The following is a 22,601-nucleotide window of genomic DNA, read 5'->3' as shown; positions in this document are numbered from 1 at the left end:
GACCAAGAGGCAAATGGTGTTTGATGATCTGGAGGGTCTTATAAAGGTTTTTTCTAGTGAGTCTCTCAGTAAGGTAGCAGGGAGCCGCATTGTTTAGACATTTGTATGTGAGAGAGGCCACTTTTAACTGGATTCTATCCTGCGTGGATAGCCAGTTGTTTAATCTTCTTAATTCAGAGATGTGATCTCTCCTGGAAATTCCGAGTGCAGCTCTAAGAGCATTGTTCTTGAGGAGCTGGATTTTCTTGATGGTTTCCTTGTTGGCCCCGATGTAAAGAGAGTTACAGTAATCCAGCTTCGACAGAACAGAGCTCTTGCCAAGGTAATGCAACTGTTGTTGGACAGGAATGGTTTGCCTGCTCTGATTAATCTACAAGTGTATGCTGTGGCGGATGCCATTGCATTAACCTGTTTCTTAAAGGAAAGGGTCGAGTCCAGGTAGAAACCCAGGGCTTTGACCTCACCAGCGACCGTGATGGGGTTGCTGTCAATGTTGAATGTAGAGTATTTGGGTCCCAGTTTTTTTAGGGTTGAGGCAGTGCCCAAGATAATGATATCAGTCTTGTCATCATTCAGGCATAGTCCATGGGTGGCCATGCATGCCTGGATGATGAGATATACCCTGTTCACCAAGGCCAAATCCTTGTCGTAATCACCAGTAAGTGGTAGGAGAATCTGTGTATCATCTGCATAGTTAGTGTAGGTGATACCCAGAAGGTCCAGATCATCGAACAGGGGCTTTGTGAAGATGTACAACGTAGGAGAGACGCAAGAACCCTGAGGCACTCCGCAAAAGATGGGGATGGGGTGTGCGGCCTCAGTGGGGGGAAAAGACTCTCATAGTCCTGTTGTTAAGAAAGGATTCAATCCATAATATGGCTTCTTTGGAGAAGTGAGCTGCTGAGTCCAGATGCCTGCAAAGGTCCCCATGATCCACAAGGTCGAAAGCAGCCGATAGGTCCAAGAGCAGGAGGAGGGTTGAGTTCCCTTTATCTCTAAGCTCGTTAATTTGGGCTTTTAGGTCTATTAAAGCTGTTTCAGTCCCATGCTGGGGCCGGAAGCCTGACTGTACATACTGTGTATACCCAAACACTGTTCACTGTGAATAATCTAAACCCAGCTCCCTTTTCATTGTGGTTTTGCAAGATGAAGTATTGCCGATAATCCCAGGAACCATTTGTGCCCCCTCCTTGTTACAGCAGTGGTCGAACAGCCCAATTGCATGTGGCGCCTGGATTGTATGCTACTTACTGGTGTCCTTTCCGAGAGTAGTTTTGGAAAAGGTTTAATGACTTAGAATGGTGATTTACTGACATGTGTTACCAATGAGCGTACATCTTTTCCATATCTGTATTGCAAGCAGAACTTCTTAAAAATAAATCTAAATTGTACGTGACTAACTGATCAATTACAAGGAAATATTCATGGCGATAAGTAGGTTATCCTAATTTCCACAGACGCTGTTTCAGCATAGATTTTCAGAGACAATGCATGATTTAAGTAATTTGGTGCGCATATTACAGATTTTTCTTCATCTTTTACAGGGCTGTTGTGCTGTTCCTGGTTGAAAATAGCCAAAGGAATATATTTGATCAACGTTTAATTGAAAATGAACTGTGGAAGAGGTAACAGTTTAACTTGGAGATGTCTTTTGCCATAATCATCATCATTTTAAATGAACTGCAAATGTTATCTTACGTTTGCCACCGGCCTCTTCTTCTGTGCCACACACTTGTTAAAATATTACTTTATTAAACTGCACATTTCTGAACAGTTTGAAAGCCTTATTTTAGTTTGCCTGCATCATTATTCGTGGTGCATTATGCTTGCTTTGGCTGTAACTGGCACCTTGATAGCCACCCTAAATAGCCAGGACAGACTAGGCCACACGTGGCTAAATAACATTCTCGGTTGTCTATTTTATCAAAGATTCCTCATATTCTTCTTTCTTTGCTGGCATATTAATTGTAGCCTCATAGAACGAGTGTGTTTATTAAGGTCTGATGGTGATCTGCCCCCAAGTTAGGGAAGGGTCTTTTTTCCAAGTGATGAGGACCATTCCAAAGCTCTATACCAGACTATACGTGTATTTGCATGTAGTTGTAAGGGCTACATAGTTATTCAAGTTGTGTAGTGAAGTAAAACATGCTTGTTTAATAGTAAATGGCCAAAATGTGTTGGTACATTATCACCCTCATTACAAGTTTGGTGGTATCTCGATGGTAATACAACTGAGATGCCGCCAAACGATATTACCGTTACCACCACTTAGTCCGGTGGTATTACCACCGGATTACAAGTGCGATAGGCAGTGTTAGTCCCTATTAATTGAAGTCCATAGGACTCCATGGCGATTTCGGCTGTATGACCACCATCAGTAATACTGTCGATTTGGCTGTTTTGTTGAGGGAAGGCGGAGGAATTGCCTCCAGCATTCTGTGCTGGAGGGGTTTCCTCTGCCTTACCTCCAAACCTGTACTTCGGCAGTGTGGAAGTGCAGTGGTAACCACTGCATTACCACCCATTTTTACCACTCCGCCGAACTCCTATTGAGGCTCCAAATATTATTTTATTTTAAAGTGCTTCAATAACAACTTCGTAAGTAAGCATTTTAATTGTAATCGTGGTTGAACTGAAAGGTTTTTTTATTTTAGTATTTCTTTATTGGCATTTAGCAAACATTTTCTAACGCCCCGCTCGCTTCCACCCTCTACTCCACCCTCCCCTTGAGGAACAACATGTCTGCCGATCTGTACACCTTCAGGAGCATAAAGTTGAACCGTGTTAAGTCAGGCACTGAATGTCCAATACACATATATTTTGTGTTTACCATTGTTGTACAAAGTCACTTTAAAAAAATAGGATAGTCTCTCCCCATTCTTTCTGAAATTTCTCTGCATCCCCTAGACCTTATACGTTTTTCCACTCCATCGCTACAATGTCCCACAGTTTACGGAGCCAACTCGCCACCGTGGGTGGCATTTCTGTGTCCATTATTTTGCTATTACTGACCAGGTCCCTATTAGTAAGGTCACCAATGCTCTTCTGTGGCTTTGAGATGGTATATCGCTCGGGTTCAATCGGCTCCCCTAGGCTTTCTGCTAATGCGAGAGGCAGGGTCTCTGGTACAATCTCTTGCAGAAATCCCATCACTTCCTCCCAAAAACCTTTGATCTTAGGGCACCCCCACCAAATATGTCACCAATCCCCATTCTCCTTGCATCCCCTCCAGCATTCTGCCAAAACTGAGCCATACATTCTATTTAATTTTCTAGGGTTATAATGCCACTGTAGCATCATTTTATACCAGGCTTCCCGTAGCTGTAGCGACCTAGTCATTTTCAGGATGTTCTTCCATAACTCTTCCCAGTGCCCGGCCAAAACCGTGTCCGCCCCCCAGTAAACCTTCCCATGATATTTGATACTGCCATATCTTTTGGTCTAGACAGTCTTGCAGTATCCCATATGTCTGCCACTAAGTGTTTGTCCCCCGTGTGAGAGGTGACATATGTCTCATATTTTGTCAGTGGCCTCAAAGCTGCTTGGGAGATCTCCTTCTGTTGTAACCAGTGCCTCAGTTGAGTATATTGTCCCCTGCCATCAGTTCTATGTGTATCTTACAGTCCTCGAAGGAGGCCATTTCCCCTTCCCATACCATGTCTCTAATCTTTAGACATCCTTTTTCTTTCCACCGTGTGAATGAACGCCTCACGGTACCCGGCGTGAAATTTGGGTTGTCAAATTTGGGGGTAAAGGGGGCGATGGGATGGAAGAGAGATGTCCCTTCTTAATCAGCCTGTCCCATACATCACATGTCGTACGTAGAACACTGCTGCGCCTAGCGCTCGGGGTCCTTTCCTTCCCGTGAAGCCAAAGTAAGCTGGCTGGCGAGCAACTCGCCACAGCTCTTATACATTCATGCCCATATTTTGTTTTTATTGTCTGAAAACCATTCCTGTACCACTCTTAATTGGGCCGCTTCATAGTATCGAGGCAGGTTGGGTAGCACTATTCCCCCTCTTTGACTTGGGGTCATCGGAAGGTTTAACGCTACTCTCTGGCATTTTTTCTGCCTTACAAATCTAGAAATTAGTGTGTTCATTGTTTTAAAAAATACCCCCCGACTGCTATCGGCAGAGTCTGAAACCTGTACAACACTTTTGGAGAGTCACCATCTTCACAGTATTTATTCGCCCAAGCCAGGATATCTGCATCGGGGTCCACTTTGCATAATCTGTTTGTTTTTTTAATTGGGTCCGGGAAATTCGATTTATATAACGCCGAAACCTTTATGGTCAATTTTATTGCTACGTATGTTAGGCTTCCCCCAGTTGAGCAAAACAGGGAACATCTATGTAGATACGTAGACATGTCTTTAGGGAGTCCCACTTCCAACATTTCTGATTTCCCAATGTTTATTTTCAGTCCCGACAATCCCTCTTATTCTTTAAGGATTCCCACTAAGGCCGGGATAGACGTCACCAGTTCCAATAGTGTTAGTAGCTTATCATCGGCGTAAGCCGCCATTTTATGCGTCTCCCCTCCGAATGGAACCCCCTTAATATGCTGGTTCTGTCTGATTGCTGCCAGTATGGGTTCTAGATAGATGGCGTATAGGTGTGGGGATAGAGGAAATCCCTGCCTGGTTCCTCATTCTATGCTTATAGCCTCTGCTATGCCAGCGTTGACTGCCCACCTTATCGAGGGGTTTCTATAATTAGCCTCTATCATTTGGATATATTTGGGACCGAATCCCATTGGTTCCATCGTCTGATATAGATCTGGCCATTCTTCCGTATCAAATTCTTTTTCAGCGTCCAAAGAGATCAGAGTGGGCGGTATTTGTTTTATTTCCAGTTTTTCTAATAAATGGATCACCTTTCTGGTATTATCCCATGTTTGCCTTCCCACTATAAACCCAGATTGGTCCTGTCATATTATCCCTAGGAGAACCCCTTTTGCTCCTTCTGCAAGAATCCTGGTATATATTTTAGCGTCTATGTTCAGTAATGCGATAGGCCTGTATGATCCGCGACTTGTGGGGTCCTTATTTGGCTTTTCAAACAGTACTACCTTTGCCTCTGTCATAGAGCTCGTAACCCCTTCTCTGTTTCAAAATGAAATATAGTACTCTGTGAAAGGACTGCACTATCCCCTCTGAGTCAGTTACTAGTGATCTATCGAATTGTTTTATTCCCCCAACATGTCTTTGACCGCTCTGTTGCTTCAAAAGCCTGGCCAGCATATTTCTGCTTTATTGGCCCCACATAGTAGCGTTGCCCAAGGCTTAGCAGGGTGCTCTCCGCCTTAGAGGTCCTAAACATCCGCAATTGCCTCTGCGCTTTCTTCACTTTGCTATAGTTTCCCCTATTTTTCCTCCCTTCCAGGTCTCTTTGGGCCTGTCCAAGTACCGCCTCAAGCTCTTTTTCTAATTTATCTTTCTCTTTTTGTCTTTGGGATTATAAGGAGATTAAGTCCCCCCACAGAACTGCCTTAAAGGCATCCCATACTGTACTCTGGTATACGCCTTGTGTATCATTCAATGCAAAGTACTCTGCAATTTTATCCCTCACTGTTTCCCATAGGACCTCGTCCCTAATGTATTCTCCTGGCATTCTCCATTCCACAGTGGATTGCTAATTTTCCGGCCCCTGAGAGCTATCCTTATCGGTGCATGGTCTGACAGGGAAATCGGGTGTACCTCTATAGCTATTAATACTCCTAATTTTTCGGGGGTGCCTCAAGCATAGTCTATTCTAGAGTAAGTCTGATGAACATGGGAAAAACATGTGAACCCGTGATCCTGCCCTTTTTTAGCCCTTCAAACGTCTCCCAGCGCCATTCCTTCTAATAGTTCTCGCACCGCCTTCGATGGATGTGGCCCCCTATTGCTGCCCTGGCCACTTCCATCTTTCTCCGGGTCCCAGGCTATGTTAAAGTCTCCTGCAAGGATGAGTTCCCATTCTGCAAACTTTTTTTTTAAAAACAATTTCATTTACTTTTTTCAACAAACAATACAAACCAAACTTACAGTGCAAATAATGATCAAATATACAGTGCTGCGTCCAGGTCCACTGTTTCTCCCGTTCCGACCCCCCACCAAGTCTACTCCCCTCCATTTCCGTTGCTACATCCTGCAGTAGGGATTCCTCTCCTACGATACTTGTTGGATCCCGGTCGCTTAACTCTTCATGCGTGGGCCCAAATAGTTCAGCTATCAGTTGCCACCAGCCTAATAAGGTTCCAGCCTCTTCCTCCCCCCACATTTAGACGCTTCCTGCCACACCGTAGTTTCTGCCTCTGCCCATTATTGTAGATCTTTCCACCACGTCTCCAGTCTTGGTCTATAACATGCCTTCCATCCCATAGCAATTCTTCTCTTTGCGAGAACGTTCGCCAGATCTTTCAGTTTGCTTACATGCTTAAGTTTACGTGGCCTGGGAAACCCTCCTATCAGGCAAGCCCATGCTGTATCCACCCCCATTTTGATCCCTTTTCTGTGCTATTTCTCCCCAGAATTTCTCTATTATTGGACATGACCAAAACATGTGCACCATTCCCGCATTTTCTTCATTACATTTGGGGCATGATTGACATCCTGCGTTTTTGAATTTGGATATTCTTTGGGGTGTCATATATGCCCTGTGAGTTATATATAATTGTATCTGTTGTAATTTGGTGTTTCTTGACACTTTTTTTTATGATATCCTTGAGCTCGCTCCCACATCCCATCACTCATCAGGGCCCCCACTTGTTCTTCCCAGTCCATTCTAAGTTGCACCACCTCCTTCCCTACTTTGGTCATTATCATCTCATATAATCTGGATGTTTCATGTCCTCCTTCTGCTATATCATATATCATGTCTATGGTGGCGTCCGGTTCATCTGCTAGTACTACTTCTGACCACGTCTCTTTAATTGGCCGCACCACCCCATGATACCTGATCCCACATGTAACCCTGTTTCCTCCACCAGCCTCTCAAAATCCCGTATATTCCCCTCCTGCCACACATCACCCATTGTAGCTATCCCCACCGGTTCCCAGTGCTTTCTAATCATTAGTCTTAGTTGTTTTTCTTTTACGGCCACAGCGACTAATGGGATCTGCGGGGAGCATGGGGTTGGGTTCTCCATCAGCTGACAGGCTTTCCGCCATATCTCCCACCCGAGCATCATCATCCTCGGGCATCCTATCTCCGACTTGGACAACCAAATCACCTCTTTTAAAAAGAATGGGGTGCAGTCCATTTGGAACAATCTGGATTCTGAAGTCGGCTCCTCGGAGACCCATTTAGCTACATATTGTAGTTGGCTTGCTATATAGTAAGTTTCGTAGTTTGGTAGTTTTAGGCCCCCTTTCTCATATGAATTTAGTAAATTCCATAGGGCCACTCTGTTCCTCGTCCCGTGCCATAGGAATTCTCTACATATGCTGTCTAACCTGGCAAAGAATCTTCTAGGTATCAAGTAGGGAATGTTCGCAAAGCAGTGCAACAGTCTGGGCAATACCACCATTTTAAGCATTGCCCCCCGTCCCATCATTGCCAAGGGGAGCTTCGCCCCAAAACTTCATACTATTCTCCATTTTCTTAACTGTTTCCTCCGTATTATGTTTATGTTCTACTTCTACCGTATGATATATATCTACCCCAAGATATCTGAAAGTGTTAACCTCCCATGGTATCTGCAGGGTCGACAACTGCTCTAACGGGATCCCTCTGTACCTGCCCTGTGGAAATATACAGGACTTTCCGGGGTTCACAGCTATGCCACAGAGATTCGCAAATCGCTCCATCACCTCCAATATGTATTGGAGGTTCTCTTCCGAATAGCGTAGGTACAACAACATATCAGCATACAAGGAAATTAGATGCGGTTCCCCTTCCATGGTGATGCCTATTAAGTCATACTGCTGCCTCAGATATATTGCCAAGGGCTCTAGGGCCAGAATATACAGCATAGGGGACCGTGGGCATCCCTGCCTAGTGCCTCTACTTAGTTGCCATCTCTCTGATATTATAGCTCCTGTCTTAACCCTGGCTAATGGTGCGCTGTATAATAGCTTAGCCCATTTATGATATCCCGGCCAGGGCCGCAAATAGCCAGGGCCATCTGACCGAGTCAAATGCCTTTATCGCGTCTAGTGATACTATCGCCATCTCGCCCGCGTCTTTGTTCACGTATTCAATGACTCGGTGAAGACGCCTGAGGTTGTTTGATATATTCCTATTGGGGACATCGGGGTGTATTAGCTTATTGATGACCCTCCTCAGTCTGTTTGCCAAGACTGCCGTTAATATTTTTCTGTCCTGATTTAACATTGACAAGGGCCTGTAAGAGCCGCAGTCACTTCCAGGCTTATAAGGTTTGGGAAGTGGTATAATAACTGCTTCTCGCAGGGACTCCGGTAGTTTCCCTACCTCATATGCTTCGTTGAGCATCTCTAAGAGCGGGGGGTGGGGGAGGGGGTATTTGGGGGAGTATCTCTTTTCCGTAGGTTTTATAGAATTCGCTTGGAAGTCCATCAGTCCCCGGGGTCTTACTAGTGGGTAGCTGCCTCACTACCTCCTCCAGTTCCTCTAGGGTAATCGGTGCATCTAGCTCTTCTCTCTCTTCCGCACTAATCTGCGGTAATCCAATATCTCCGAACGTTTCTCCTATTTCTTTGCTGTTGCTTCCGTCCTCGTCTCCGTACAGGAGCCTATAATAATCTACAAATTCCTGATTAACCTCCTCTTGAGTGTCTACTATGCTCCCATCATTCTTCGCTATCGTTCTGATTGTGGGTATAGGGGTCTCGTTTTTATATAGCCATGCCAGCACTCTCCCTGGTTTATCCCCTCCTGCATGCTAGCTCTCTATATACTTTTTATAGTTGAGGTTACATAATCTTTCCCAGTATCCCGCACATTTCTGTTGCAGTTCAAGTACTACTTTAGCGTCTTCTTTGGTATTACCTCCCCTTTTCAACGCTATTTCTAGCTCTGTTTCCGCTTCTTGTAGTTCGGTCAAGATCCCACCTTTTAATCCTTTGGATTTAGCTATGGCTATCCCCCTCACCACCACCTTAAAGGCTTCCCAGAGTGTGCCCGCTGTCTTTACGCTGCCAGTGTTTGTCTCAAAATAACATATTATTTCCTCTCGCATGTCCTCCCTATAAACATTGTCTTTCAGCGCCTCTGCTCGCAGGCGCCATGTCGGTATCCTTGCTCTTGGGGGCCGGTATTGCCATACTAGCATCAGCGGCGAGTAGTCTGAAAGGACCCTCGTCTTGTACTCTGCTTGCGCTATTTCTACCATTAGTTCATGTGTAACAAACACATAGTCTAGCCTAGTATGTAGGTTCTGAGGGGCTGCATAGTGTGAGTATTGTCTATCCTGCGGATGGTGGGACCTCCATGCGTCATCCAACCCAAAATCCGCTAATAGTGACTGCAATGTCCTCGCAGCTGGAGTGGGTCTATCTATCTTGGTTTCTCCAGCATGGGGTCTGGCATGGATTCACATGCTCATGAATATTCCCCGTCGTCAGGCTGGGAATCCTCGGTAAAGAAAAAACCAGTATCAGTTTCGTTTCTGATCTGTCTTTCGTAGTAACAACCAATCACTGGTCTCTGCGTCATACTGACCACAGCCAATGACTGCCCTCTACCTAAGCACCGCCTCTGGCAGCCATCTTCAGATTTTTACCGCACGTTCATGTGTTGGGATCCTCGTGCTATTGCTCTCGAGCGTTAGTGCTATTTTTTCACGTTTTTTCTCAAAAACTTCGTTTTTTCGGTCAAAAGAGCCTCAAGCTCCACCGACTCTCCATCCGATCAACGGGGACCCGTGTCGGATTCGTCTGCGCCCCTCAAGGGTGAAGATTTCGTCAAGCTACGCTTTTGGAGGACTCCAGAAGTTTCTCAGGCCCGGACATGGCCCAGGAGAAGGGATGCTCGACGCCCGGAAAGCTGTTCAGGGTCTGCCCTGGATGCCAGCTGCAGAACGACTTTAAGGAGGACGAACACTCCTTTTGTCTCTACTGCTTACATGAGGACAAGACGCACGTGGAGAAGGACTGTGCGTTTTGCAGCAACATGTCGGAGCGGACCATGAAGGACCGCCATCAACGTCTCGCCAACTGGCTGGAAGGGAAGAGCCCGTCAGGCGAGAGGAAGAGGAAGAAATCCGAGCGGTCTTCTAAGACCTTTGAGGACGCCCCAGCGATGGGGGTCCAACATAAGGCAAAGCACCGCGAGTCCGCTGGCACCGGGAGCGCCGAACGGTCGGGCTCTACGGGCGCCAGGCAGGGCGCGCCCTCCCCGGCACCATCAACCACGAGCCAACGCTCTGGGTCGGGTAAGAGGAAGGCCGAGCACCCGGCGAAGCTCCTGGAGAGGCCCTGGTCGAGCTCGAAGGCCCCATCGGAGGGGGAGCGAGGCAGTGTCCCCCCCCTCATGGATAAGGCGGTGAGCGCACCTAAGGTGGTGAAGGCCTTAATCCATCCGGCCAAGCCCTCTATCGAAACTGTCGCGGCGGCCCTGGCTCAGCCTGTGGGGGCTACACCAGTGGTGGCGACCTCGGGGCCCAGAGTCTCCCTGCCACCTCGGAGGGAATCCTCTTTTGTGCCCATCGATAGGGCCCCCGTGAAATCCCCCGTGGGGAAGAAAAAGGGGGGGCAGGGCGTCGTCGTAAATTCGGCCTCAACCTCGGAGGAGGAGCTGGTCGAAGTCTTAAGCCACGGCCTCGGCGTGGAAGAAGACCGGCCCGTCGGGATGGATCCCGACGCAGGTGACGACGACATCATCGAGGGTACCGACGGGGCCCCTGATCGCCCGTCGGATTCCCCTCTGCCAGCGCCGCGAGACAACTCGGCGGCCATTTTGTTGGCTATACAGTCCTTATGCTCAGAGATAAGGACGAGACTACCGTTGCCGACAGAACCTCTCCCGTCGGGGGACCCAGAACCGGGACCTTCTGGTGTTCCCCCTACCAAGAAAAGAAGGATCCACCCTCCGCCTCCTTTTCAGCCGTCGCGCCCCTTCCAGCCCTCCTCCCCGTCCACCCGAGGGGATGATACGGGGACTGACACGGCAGCGACGGGTACGGACGACGAGGTATACGACGAGGATGTACCGTCGTCGCCTCCCACCAGGGCTTCTCCGCCCGACGAGATTGGATCGTTCCACTCCATGATCACCAGGGCATCCGAGCTTTTCCAACTCTGCCCTGAGGAGAAGAAGAAGGAAGGTTTCCTTTATCAGCGGCGCGAGGCCAAGAGGAAGACGGTCCTCTCAGTGCCTCTATTGGACGACATTTGGGATGAGGGCCTCACCCTCCTCAAGAACCCTTCGACGACGCCAGCTAGAAGAGACCGGTACGAGAAGAAGTACCGGGTCCCGGACACGGCCCCCCTGTGCCTCCGGGCGCAGCCTACCCCGGACTCCGTCGTCTCCGCGGCGGCCAGGAAAAAAGCGGGGGGGGGGGGGTGCGGCCTCCACATCGACTTCCCCACCGGACGGCGAGGGAAAGAAATTGGACGCTATGGGACGCAGAGTCATCTCGTCTGCGGCGACGACGATTAAAGCGGCCAACGCCTTGGCTATCGTGGCCCGCTACGACAGGGAGCTCTGGTACAAACTGGCTCCCCTACTGAACTTCTTGCCGGACGACAAGAGGGCAGAGGCCCTGGAGATCCTGCAGGAAGGTGAGGTGGCTTCGGACCACGCCATTACCGTTGCGACGGACATCGCCGACACTGGGTTCCGCCAGTTGGGCAACGGCGTTTGCCTTAGGCGGCGTGGATGGCTCAAGGCTACGGACTTCCGTCAAGACGTTCAGACCAGAGTCCTGGACATGCCCTTCGATGGGAACAACCTGTTTGGGAAAACAGTGGACGATTCCCTTCAGGCCATTAAAGCGGACACCGAGACGGCCCGGGCCCTTGGAGTTCTGCAACAACGACGGACGCCCTTTCGGAGCAGCGGAGGCAAGGGCGCCTCCAAAAGTTCAGGCGGCGGTTTCTCCACCTACTGTCAAGCGGCCCGCTCGTCGGCTCAGGAGGCCTACAGAGGACGAGGCAAGTCTGGCGGACCCCGCCGTCGTCGCCAAGGAGGTCAAGACGGCAAAGCCTCGTCGAAGCAGGATTGAACCGACCGTGGGGTCGGGCCCCCACCGAAGCACCCTGGTGGGAGGCCGGCTGGCGAGCTTCGTCAGCGTGTGGGAGTCCATCTCCACCGACCGTTGGGTGCTGGACGCCTTGGCCCGGGGCCACGCGCTCGAGTTTCAAAGAAGGTGTCCGCGCGTCCCCCCCGTGGCCAGGAAAGAACTTCACGTCCCTCAACTTCTCCTGGAGGTAAAGGCGATGCTGAGGAAGGGCGCCATCGAACTCGTCCCAAAGAGACTTCGGGGCTCCGGAGTTTACTCGAGATACTTCCTCGTGAAGAAGAAGACGGGGGGGATGGTGCCCCATCCTGGACCTGCGACGTCTGAACAAGTTCATCAAGGCGCAAAAGTTCCGGATGGTCACCCTCCAGCACGTCCTGGGTCAGCTGGAGGAAGGAGACTTCCTGTCGTCGTTGGATTTGGAGGATGCCTACTTCCATATTCCCATCCTAAAGGGGCACCGAAAATTCCTCAGGTTTGTGGTCCAAGGGCGTCACTACCAGTTCAAAGCCCTCCCCTTCGGACTACGGTCGGCCCCCAGGGTATTCACCAAGTGCCTTGCACCGGTGGCGGCGCAGCTGCGCCGCGAGGGGATCCTCGTCTACCCCTACCTGGACGACTGGCTCATCCGAGCCAAGACGAGGGAGCTCGCCCTGGATCACACGGCAAGGACCGTCCGACTTCTCACGGACCTGGGATTCTCCGTGAACTACGCCAAGTCTCACCTGGTACCCGCGCAAAACGCACTGTTTCTGGGAGCGAAGCTCGACACAGTGTCTCTTCTGGCCTCCCCGTCGGAGGAAAGGACCAGGTCCATCCTGGGCAAGGTACAGCGGATGTTGGTTTCCGACGCGGCCAAGGTGAGGTCCATCAAGTCCCTCCTCGGAATGATGTCTTCCTGCATCTACCTCATTCCCATGTGCAGGCTCCGGATGCGCCCGTTGCAGGAGTTCCTGGACGCGCGCTGGATCCAAACGACGGGCAGCTTCGAGGAGAGGATCACACTCGACGAGAGTTTCCGCCGAGCGGTCCGGTGGTGGGGCAACCGCACGCATCTGACGGCGGGCATGGACTTCCAGACCCCAGACCACCAGGAGACAGTGACCACCGATGCCTCCCTGGAAGGGTGGGGAGCGCACACCGAAAATCTGCACGCGAGAGGCCTTTGGCTCCCGACGGAGAAGTCCCTCCATATCAACGTCCTGGAGCTCCGTGCAGTGTTCTGGGCCCTCAGGTCCTTCCTTCCGTCCCTCAAGGGCAAGGTGGTGAGGATCTTCACCGACAACACCACCACCATGTTTTACATCAGGAAACAGGGCGGAACCAGGTCCCCAGCGCTGTCCAAGGAGGCGCAGGACCTGTGGCATTGGGCCGTCGCCCAAAGGATGTTTCTGGTGCCGTTTCATCTGGCAGGGATAAAAAACACCATCGCCGACTCACTCAGCAGGGAGCTGCGCTCGTGCCACGAGTGGGAACTACGGGAGGATCTAGTGGATCGCCTCTTCCGACGGTGGGGCACACCCCAGATCGACCTGTTCGCGACGGCGACGAACTCCAAGTGCCGGAGGTTCGCCAGCAGGTTTCCCCAGGCGAGGAGCATGGGCGATGCCTTCTCGTTCCCCTGGGAGGGCCTGTTCCTCTATGCGTTCCCTCCTTTGCCACTGCTAATCCGGCTCGTCAACCAGCTCAAGAGGTCACGGTGCAGGATGATCCTCGTCGCACCTGCGTGGCCGAGGCAGATATGGTTCCCGGACCTTCTGGACTTGTCACCGTCCCCGCCAATCAAGCTGCCGGTGGACGCGGATCTTCTCTCCAGGGAAGGAGGCGCCATCCTCCACCACGACCCGAAATCGCTGAACTTGCAGGCCTGGCTCCTGCAGCGCTAGAGTTTGGAGGATACGACATACCGGCCGACTGCAGAGAGGTTCTTGCAAAGGCCAGGGCGTCCTCGACTCTTATATGCTACGGACACAAATGGAAGAGGTTCTCTGTCTGGTGCCACGCACAGAAGATTAACCCTCTACGGATTACGGCTCCCCAGGTACTGCCGTACCTGCTGACGCTGGCCAAAGCTGGACTGGCACACGCGTCCATCAAGATTCATCTTGCTGCGATCTCCCGATACACCAGAACCACGGGCCGGACGTCCTTGTGGTCTCATCGTCTGGTGAAAGAGTTCATGAAGGGACTGTTCAGATCGTTCCCGCCGGTGAAGGCTCCGGCCCCGGCGTGGGAGCTCAACGTGGTGCTGACCAAGCTCATGGGACCCTCCGTTCGAGCCTCTGCACTCGGCCCCGTTGAAGTTTCTGTCGTGGAAAGCAGCGTTTCTTGTGGCCATCACCTCCGCACGACGGGTGGGAGAGATCCAGGCCCTTTCATGCAAGGCCCCGTACTTGACTTTTCACGACACGAGGGTAGTGCTCAGGACGCACCCCTCCTTCATGCCCAAGGTACCGTCTGACTTCCATCTCAACGAACCCTTGGTGTTGCCTGTGTTCTTCCCGTCGCCTTCGTCGCCGGCTGAGAGGACTTTGCACTCGCTGGATGTGGCTAGAGCGCTGAAGTTCTACGTGGACCGCACGAAGTGTTTTCGGAAGACGTCACAACTCTTTGTGAACTTTGGACCTGTCAATCAGGGGAAGGCTCTCTCGAAGGCTTCCATTTCCAGATGGCTCTCCGGCTGTATCATGTACTGTCATCGGTTGGCAAACCGACCGCTGCCTGGCCGTCCGAGAGCCCATTCCACCAGAGCGATCGCAGCTACCACGGCGTTCCTTTCTGGTGTGCCCCTGCTGGACATATGCAGGGCTGCTACGTGGAGGTCGACGCACACCTTCACGAAATTCTACTGCGTCGATCGGGATTCCAGGGAGGAGTCCAGGGTCGGCCAAGCAGTGCTGCGCAACCTGTTCGCCTGAGGTGAGCCTGGTGAGGAGGTAAGATGCTTAATGTTGAGTTTGATGTACTGCTTAATGTTGAGCCGTTGCCACCTCCCGTGGTTGTGCATGTGTGTACTGCTATGTATTCTTTATTCATGAGCATGTGAATCCATGCCAGACCCCATGCTGGAGAAGGAACAAGTTACTTACCTGTAACTGTTGTTCTCCAGCATGGGTCTGGCATGGATTCACATGCGAATCCTCCCGCCTACCCCTCTGCGGCTCTTCACTTGGTCATACTGCCACTTCACGTGCTTCCAAATCTGAAGATGGCTGCCAGAGGCGGTGCTTAGGTAGAGGGCAGTCATTGGCTGTGGTCAGTATGACGCAGAGACCAGTGATTGGTTGTTACTACGAAAGACAGATCAGAAACGAAACTGATACTGGTTTTTTCTTTACCGAGGATTCCCAGCCTGACGACGGGGAATATTCATGAGCATGTGAATCCATGCCAGACCCATGCTGGAGAACAACAGTTACAGGTAAGTAACTTGTTCCATCCGATCTATCTATTTTCGGATTCAGTACACAATTGAAGTCTCCCCCCTCTCCACCCCCAGATCACTGCCCCCCCCCCCCCCCCCCCAACGCTCCCACTGAATTTGCCATATTGGGTTCTGAAGTATGCCGCCGTATCCTGATTTGGGGCATAGGTGTTTACAATACATATCTCTGTTCTCCACCAGCCCTTTCATTATCACCATCCTCCCGTCTGGCTCCGCTGTAGATTGTAATAGCTGAAACGGGACATGCCGTGCCACCCAAATTTACCCCTCTGGCATAGGCTGAATACGCTGCCCCCACGACAGTCCCCCTCCACTTCTTACGTATCATTTCCAGCTTCTCCTGCGTTAAGTGAGTCTCTTGTAACAAGGCTATGTCGATTCTCTGCCTGCGCAGGTACATCATAACCTTATTTATTTTCAAATAACTATTGAACCCCCTAACGTTCCAAGTAACTACTTTAAGGTCTCCCATGACTTATATTGTTTTTCCAGGGTGTAGGCTCGCACCCCAACTATTTCCCAAACTTCCCCCCTCCCCAACTTCAAACACTTCAACATCTCCCCCTTTCTCCCCTGCCCCAATTTCCACTACACCCCCCCCACACCAACCCTCCCACAACTGTTGCCCAGCTCCATCCCTGGATCTCAGGCGCCCCCCATCTAGCCCTTTTCCAGCAAACGCTGTACTTACGGCTCAACAGGGAAATAACACCCTAATGGTGATCTAACTATTCTACTACTTGGGGATACGCCTTATCCAGCTAATAGCTTCAACTTAATATATCAGTCTAAGTGCCTTCTTTGCTGCCCGTCGTGCATTTCATGGGCTATATTCTAGTCCAACTTGTCCAAATGTCATTTGTTTAACTTCTCCCGATAATATTCTATTTCCCAGTTCTGTTGCTCCTTTACTGGCTCCCTCCTCCCTCCAACCACCCTACATGGCATTATAATCACTTATCGTGTTCTTGCTGAACTTGCTCCTCGTCTCGTTCCGGACAGCGGTTTGCAGCCATGTTGCCACCTCCTCTGAGGTATCAAAAAACAACACTTTGCCTTTGTGGAAAATTTTGAGCTTTGCAGGATACAGGAGCATGTATTTGTATCCAGCTGCGCGTAGTCTCCTCTTGATCGCCACTTAGCTATAAGCTGTCTTTGCACCTGCATGGTGTAATCGGGATACGCAGTGATGGTCGCGGATCCTCTTTTTAATCGTCCCTCCTTTCCGGAAGAATTCCAATATCTTCTCTCGGGCTCTGTAGTTCAACATTTTTGCTATAATTGCCCTGGGAGGGGCCCCAGGTTGAGGTCTTCTCATCAGCGCCCTGTGTGCGCGCTCGATTGCAAACCCTTGGGAAAGCTCACTGGCTCCTATCTCCTGCAATATCATGTTCTCCACGTAGTTCGTGGGATCTTGCCCTTTCTCCCCCTCCGGAAGTCCGACCACCCATACGTTGTTGCGCCTCGCTCGTCCTTCCGCCTCCCCTGCTCGATTCTCCAGGTTAGCTACCTGCTGCTTCAATATGTGGACATCTTTAGCATTATTTGCGCTAGTGTCTGTTAATCTTCACCGCACTTTCTAGGCCACTCGTTCGCTCCGCCAGGGCCCTCACGTCCTGTCTCAACAAGTTGACCTCAATTTCCACTGCATCTATTTTATTCTCCAATGCGGTTCTCATGTCTGCCATTGCTGCCCCCCATGAGGTTTTCAGTTCTGTTATGGCTGTTAGGATTGCGCTATCCTCCCAAGGAATGGCTACATCTGTCGGTGTAATCGCTGTACCTTGCGCTGGGGGTTGGGGGATTGTTGTGACTTTGCAAAGATGTCCATCGTGGGCTGTTTGCCTTTGACTTTTCCACCACTCAGACATTGCTCCACTCTGTTCATGCCCTAGGGCCTGTCCTCGTCGGGGCTGACTGCTACAATTTATCATCTGTTTCCGTCCAGTGATAAAAGTTCCAATGATCCCCAGTGATTATTGCCCCAAGCCGTATCTCAGCGCTTTGTCTACTGCAGCAATTACCTTCCACTCAGGCCTCTGTTCATGACTTATGTTATGTCTTCCCTTGCCCCCTGGCTCGCCTGTTACTCCAGTGTTTCCTTTACATGCTACCCACTGGCTAATCTGTTTTGACGGCCTGTATGTCTATTGTAGGGTCGCTGTGCTTAATCATTCCACTGTGCGCAGCATCTCAGGGGTGGGGGATTGCACCACTCTGCCCTCCCTTCCAGGAGTTCTCCTTCCTTGCCGATCACAGAGGGGGGAGGGGGCACACAACCGTCCGCACCCCACTCCCAGGAATTCACCCTCCGCTCCTTACTTGTAGGCTTATCTCTAAGCCTCTGTGCGAGTGCAGGCAGCCCCACGCATTGGTCGTTGTGCTGTGCGACCCCTTGCTCTTTATACTCTGGCATGGCTGCTGCCTGTTGCTGTTCGTGTGATGTGCGGGGTTCCTTATAGCCTTTGTTCCCAGCTCAGCGCACCCGGATCGACCTTCACCTCAACGTAGCACGGTCCTACGTGTTGCACCAGTGTTCTTGTGGGCATGTTTCCATGTCACCCGCCCTCTGCTTCTTGCTCGCCACAGTTTGCACACGCTGCGGCGAGCTATGTGTCTTGCGGTGTCCTCTTACTCACCAGCGCTGCTCTCGCAGCTCGCGAACCGCGAGCCTCTACACGCCTTTGTGCCAGCGGGCATCCTCGCCATCAGTTCCTCACATCATGAGCTCATTCGCGCCACTGTTTCCATTTCATGGGGCCACCTCGCATTTCTTAATGTACGCAGGGGCTGGGACCGCAGTTCAGACTTTTTGTTCACGTGCGGCCACCACGCGCTCTGCCTTTCGTGTCCCGCTATCTCCAGCGGTCTGCTCTCGCCGCTGGGCACCGCACCTTCCGTCGTCTTGTGTTTGCTGGCCAGTGCGGGTATGCTTACATTAACACGGCGCACATCTTCTTTCAATTGCTGGTTTGTCGTACTTCATTTGGCAGCCCGTTCTGCTTTCTCTCCTTACATCTCACGGGTCCCTTTGTCCCAAATACGCCGCCATCTTGTCTTCGTTGTCTTTGTTGTTGCTACTCTGTCTGTGCAACAAAGTTTCAGATCTTGCGCTCGCCTGGATCAATCTGCTCGCGGATACTTGCTTATATTTCCAGACGCCTTCATGCACCCCTGGTGATATTTTAATGCCGAAATCTGCTGCCAGGTAGCTCACGCTTCTCAGGATCAGTTGTCGGATCACAGAGCTCAGTGGAGATGCAGCCTACTCCATGGCTGCCAAGCCACGCCCCTCATTCTGCAAACTTTTCCAATTTCCCCAACGTCTGAAATAAGAAAGCGTCCTGTCCCATGTTGGGGGCATATAGTGTCCCTATCATCATCTACCCTTTTTTCCAGCTGCACCTGCAGAAATATATACCTCCCATTCGGGTCTGCCAAAGTTTTAATTATTTTCGCACCTAATGTGTTTCTTAAGCTGGGGGCGTGGCCTAGCAGCCATGGATTAGGCTGCTCTCTTGAGAAGCTCTGTGAATCCATCAAGGCATTTTAAGCAACACGCTGAGTAATAGCAAGAATCCAACATCAAAAAGATACCAGGGCAGCATAAATGAGGAGCCTCTGATGTGCGAGGCCGTGCGGAAAACGAATGCATATTGACAGGCCTGTGCAACATTGTTGCTCGCAGTGAAGGTCATGACTGGATACAAAATGGCAGATATGGCTGGATACAAAATGGCGGCCATGGTGACCGAACAAAGAAACGTAGTCAAGTAAGCTGATGCGAGGGCCGACGAAGGCGGAAGGAAGGACGCCCTAGTGCGAGGAGCGGCAGCTGCAAAGGGGCGGCACACACTGGAAGGTGCTGTTCGTGACCTTGCCCGCATTGCATCGGCGGCCCGGGTGTCCCCGAAGCCGGGGAAAGAAAGAGAAGAAAGTTTCGGGCACCCGGAGCACGACAGAGGTGCGGGAGCCGGAACCGGAGTAGCCGCCTGCCCGCTGGGAAGCTCGGTGTGCTGCAGTGCCCAAGAGCCGGTGGGCAGAGAGCGATACAGCACAAGTTTGGAGCGAGGAGCGGGCGTCCGCAGCCGCACCGAGAACCGGGGGGGGGCCAGATTGCGGGCGGTGAAAGCACACTGTCGTGGAAGAAGAGGACTGCGGGGGATAAGGGCGTACATAAGCCCACGCAAAGTAGGAGCTTTAGACTGCGCGGTCCCTCAGGCGGGACGCGGTGCAGTCGTGGTACCCCATCCCCCCCCCACACAGTGAGTGATCCCACTGCTGGAGCGATGAAAACAGTGGCAGAGCGCTATGCCTCAGAGTGATTGAGCGAATATAATTTGATGCATTTACAGGCCACATTGCCCAATGTGCTACAATCCTTCCTAAATTGTTAGCTAGAAATTGGTTGTTCTAAAGACAGAGGAAAGAGGAAGAAGGACCAATCATGCGACATGGGGGGAGAAGACAATCAGGGGGTGCAAAACAGAACAAGCAGCTCCCCCTTCAAGACAAAACAAGAGGGGCCCAGCTGCAACAGTGGAGCCCTCCCCCGTGGCAAGTGGGGACCAACAGTAGCAGCTTGCAGTGTACTCAATCAACACACATTGCATGGGAAAGGCGAGAAAGGGCGGTCCACGACCGAAATTGCGCACAATAGGACACTGGTGGTCTGATTAGACTGCAACGACCCAAGGATGCACTGCCCCAAGCTACATTGCAACAGTATGATGCTGCACTGCCTGGGGATTTAAGGACGAAAGTCGGATCAAGGCGCATCATACAGGGTGGCATATGATGTATGCAGCGCGCACAGGAGCTGCCAAGGGAGTGCTGAAAAAGAACTGCGCCATGGTAAAAGTGCTGCGCCAGAGCGCATATTGACCCCATAAACAAGACGCTCAGAAAACAAAAGTTGCAACCCCCCACAAGGCGGACTGGAACAGAGCGCAAGTAAATACAAGCTAGGCAGTGCTACAGTAGGCCTTCAACCTCGAAGAAGGAGCAGCGGAAGGGCAAGACTCTCACGCTGCAGGGGAGCCGGACCCTGAAGTAAAGACAGGGTGGTACAATGTTGGTAGAGGAGGCAAGGGCAAGCAGCCCACAATGGACATCTTTGCCAAGTCGCAACAGGCACCCACCACCCCAGCACAAGGTGTGGCAGCCGCACCCGTAGCCGCAGCTTCGCCGAGAGAAGATCACTTGATCTTAACAGCCATCACGGAATTGAAAACCTTGTGGGGAATAGCAATGGCAGACCTGAGAACCGCACTGGAAACCAAAATAGATGCAGTAGGGTTAGAGGTCAACCTGCTGCGACAAGATGTGAGAGCGCTGGCGGAAAGAACCAGTGGCCTAGAGAGTGCGGTGAAAATTAACACGGATACCAGCACAAACAATGCCAAGGAAGTCGACATACTGAAGCAACAGGTGGCCAACTTGGAGACCCGTGCGTAGGAGGCTGAGGGGAGAGCGAGACGTTATAACATAGGTGTGGTCGGCCTGCCGGAGGGGGAGGAGGGCCAAGACCCCACGTCTGTGTAGAGAATATGATTCTACAGGAAATAGGAGCCAGCAAGCTCTCAAAAGGATTTGCAATTGAACGTGCGCATAGGGCCCTGATGAGGAAACCACAACCTGGAGCCCCACCTCGGGCAATTATAGTGAAGATCCTGAATTACAAGGACAGAGAGAAGATCTTGGAATTCTTTCGGAAAGGAGGGACGATAACAAGGGCGTCTGCGACCATCACTGCATACCCTGATTACACCATGCTGGTGCAGAGACAGCGCTATAGCTATGTGGCGATCAAGAGGAGACTGCGCACAGCCGGGATCAAATATATGCTTTTTGTACCCCGCGAAGCTCAAAATCTTACACAAAGGCAAGGCGCACTTTTTCGACGCCCCGGAGGACGTGGCAACATGGCTAGATGCGCAGGGCTGTACGGAGCGGGACGAGGAGTAAGATCGTGAGGAACACGATAAGTGATGGGAAAAACACCATGCATGATAAGAGACGGGGAGGGGGGGTCTGGGGAAGAGACTGTAGTACAGATAACGGGGGCGCAGCTAGAAAAGTTAATGAGAAAATGTAACACGGGACACTTGGACTTGTTGGACTAGAATATAAAATGCAAAAAGTAAATTGGGTAGAGTCAAGCGCGCTCAGCTTGATGTGCAAAACAGGAGCTACAAGATTGAGTCGACCTACCCCCAGGAGTTAGAGTAGAAGGACCGCCATTAGGGCGATATCTCCCTGCTGAGCCGCAAGTACGGGCAATTGCTGGAAAAGGGCTAGATGCGGGGGTGCCTGAGATCTAGGGATGGAGCTGGGAGGGAGTTGGGGCCGGGGGAAGGGGGGGAGGGGTGTTGGGGTGAGAAGTGTGTGGGGGTTGGGCAGGGCGGAAGGAGGGAGGGTGGTTGGGGAAGTTGAAGTGTGTATAGTTAGGGGAAGTTTGTTGGAGATCGAGCCTACAAATAGGGGGGAAAACCTAGATCTGGACTGTAGTTGCGGAGGGAGGAGCAGGGTCCTAATGCATCATGGGAGACCTTAAAGTAATCCTGTGGAACGTAAGAGGGCTCAATAGCTACCTAAAAAGGAATAAGGTTATGATGTATCTGCGCAGACAGAAAATAGACATAGCCCTGATACAGGAGACTCACCTCACACAAGAAAAGTTGGAGGTGGTCCGGAAGAAGTGGAAAGGGACCGTTGTAGGAGGAGTGATTACCTGGGTAGCACTGCATGTCCCATTCCAGCTGTTACAATCTACAATTGAAGCGGATGGGAGGATGGTTATAATAAGAGGGATGGTGGAAAACAAGGAAATAAACATCATAAACACATATGCCCCGAATCATGACACAGCGGCATATTTTAGGACCCTATACAACAAACTCAGCATGTGCTTAGGGGGGGGCGATGATCAGGGGAGGAGACTAACTGTGCAATAAACCCGAAAATAGACGGATCAGATGAGAAAATAGAAAGACCCACCCCAGCTGCC

At 51.1% G+C, this 22,601-nt stretch overlaps 1 protein-coding gene across 3 annotated transcripts in view; it reads left to right on the top strand.

Moving 5' to 3' along the window:
* GSS (glutathione synthetase) overlaps nt 1-22,601 on the top strand; it is a 912,719-nt gene that overhangs the window by 559,949 nt on the left and 330,169 nt on the right. For all 3 annotated transcript variants that reach the window (XM_069651814.1, XM_069651815.1, XM_069651816.1), the window contains exon 7: nt 1,545-1,625. In XM_069651814.1, the coding sequence (XP_069507915.1) occupies nt 1,545-1,625 (81 nt within the window). The remainder of the gene's footprint in view (nt 1-1,544; nt 1,626-22,601) is intronic.

Source organism: Ambystoma mexicanum, chromosome 3p (genome assembly GCF_040938575.1).
Source record: "Ambystoma mexicanum isolate Mex_15411 chromosome 3p, UKY_AmexF1_1, whole genome shotgun sequence".
In the NCBI taxonomy this organism is placed as follows: Eukaryota; Metazoa; Chordata; class Amphibia; order Caudata; family Ambystomatidae; genus Ambystoma; species Ambystoma mexicanum.
This window is presented reverse-complemented; position numbering and strand designations above follow the sequence as displayed.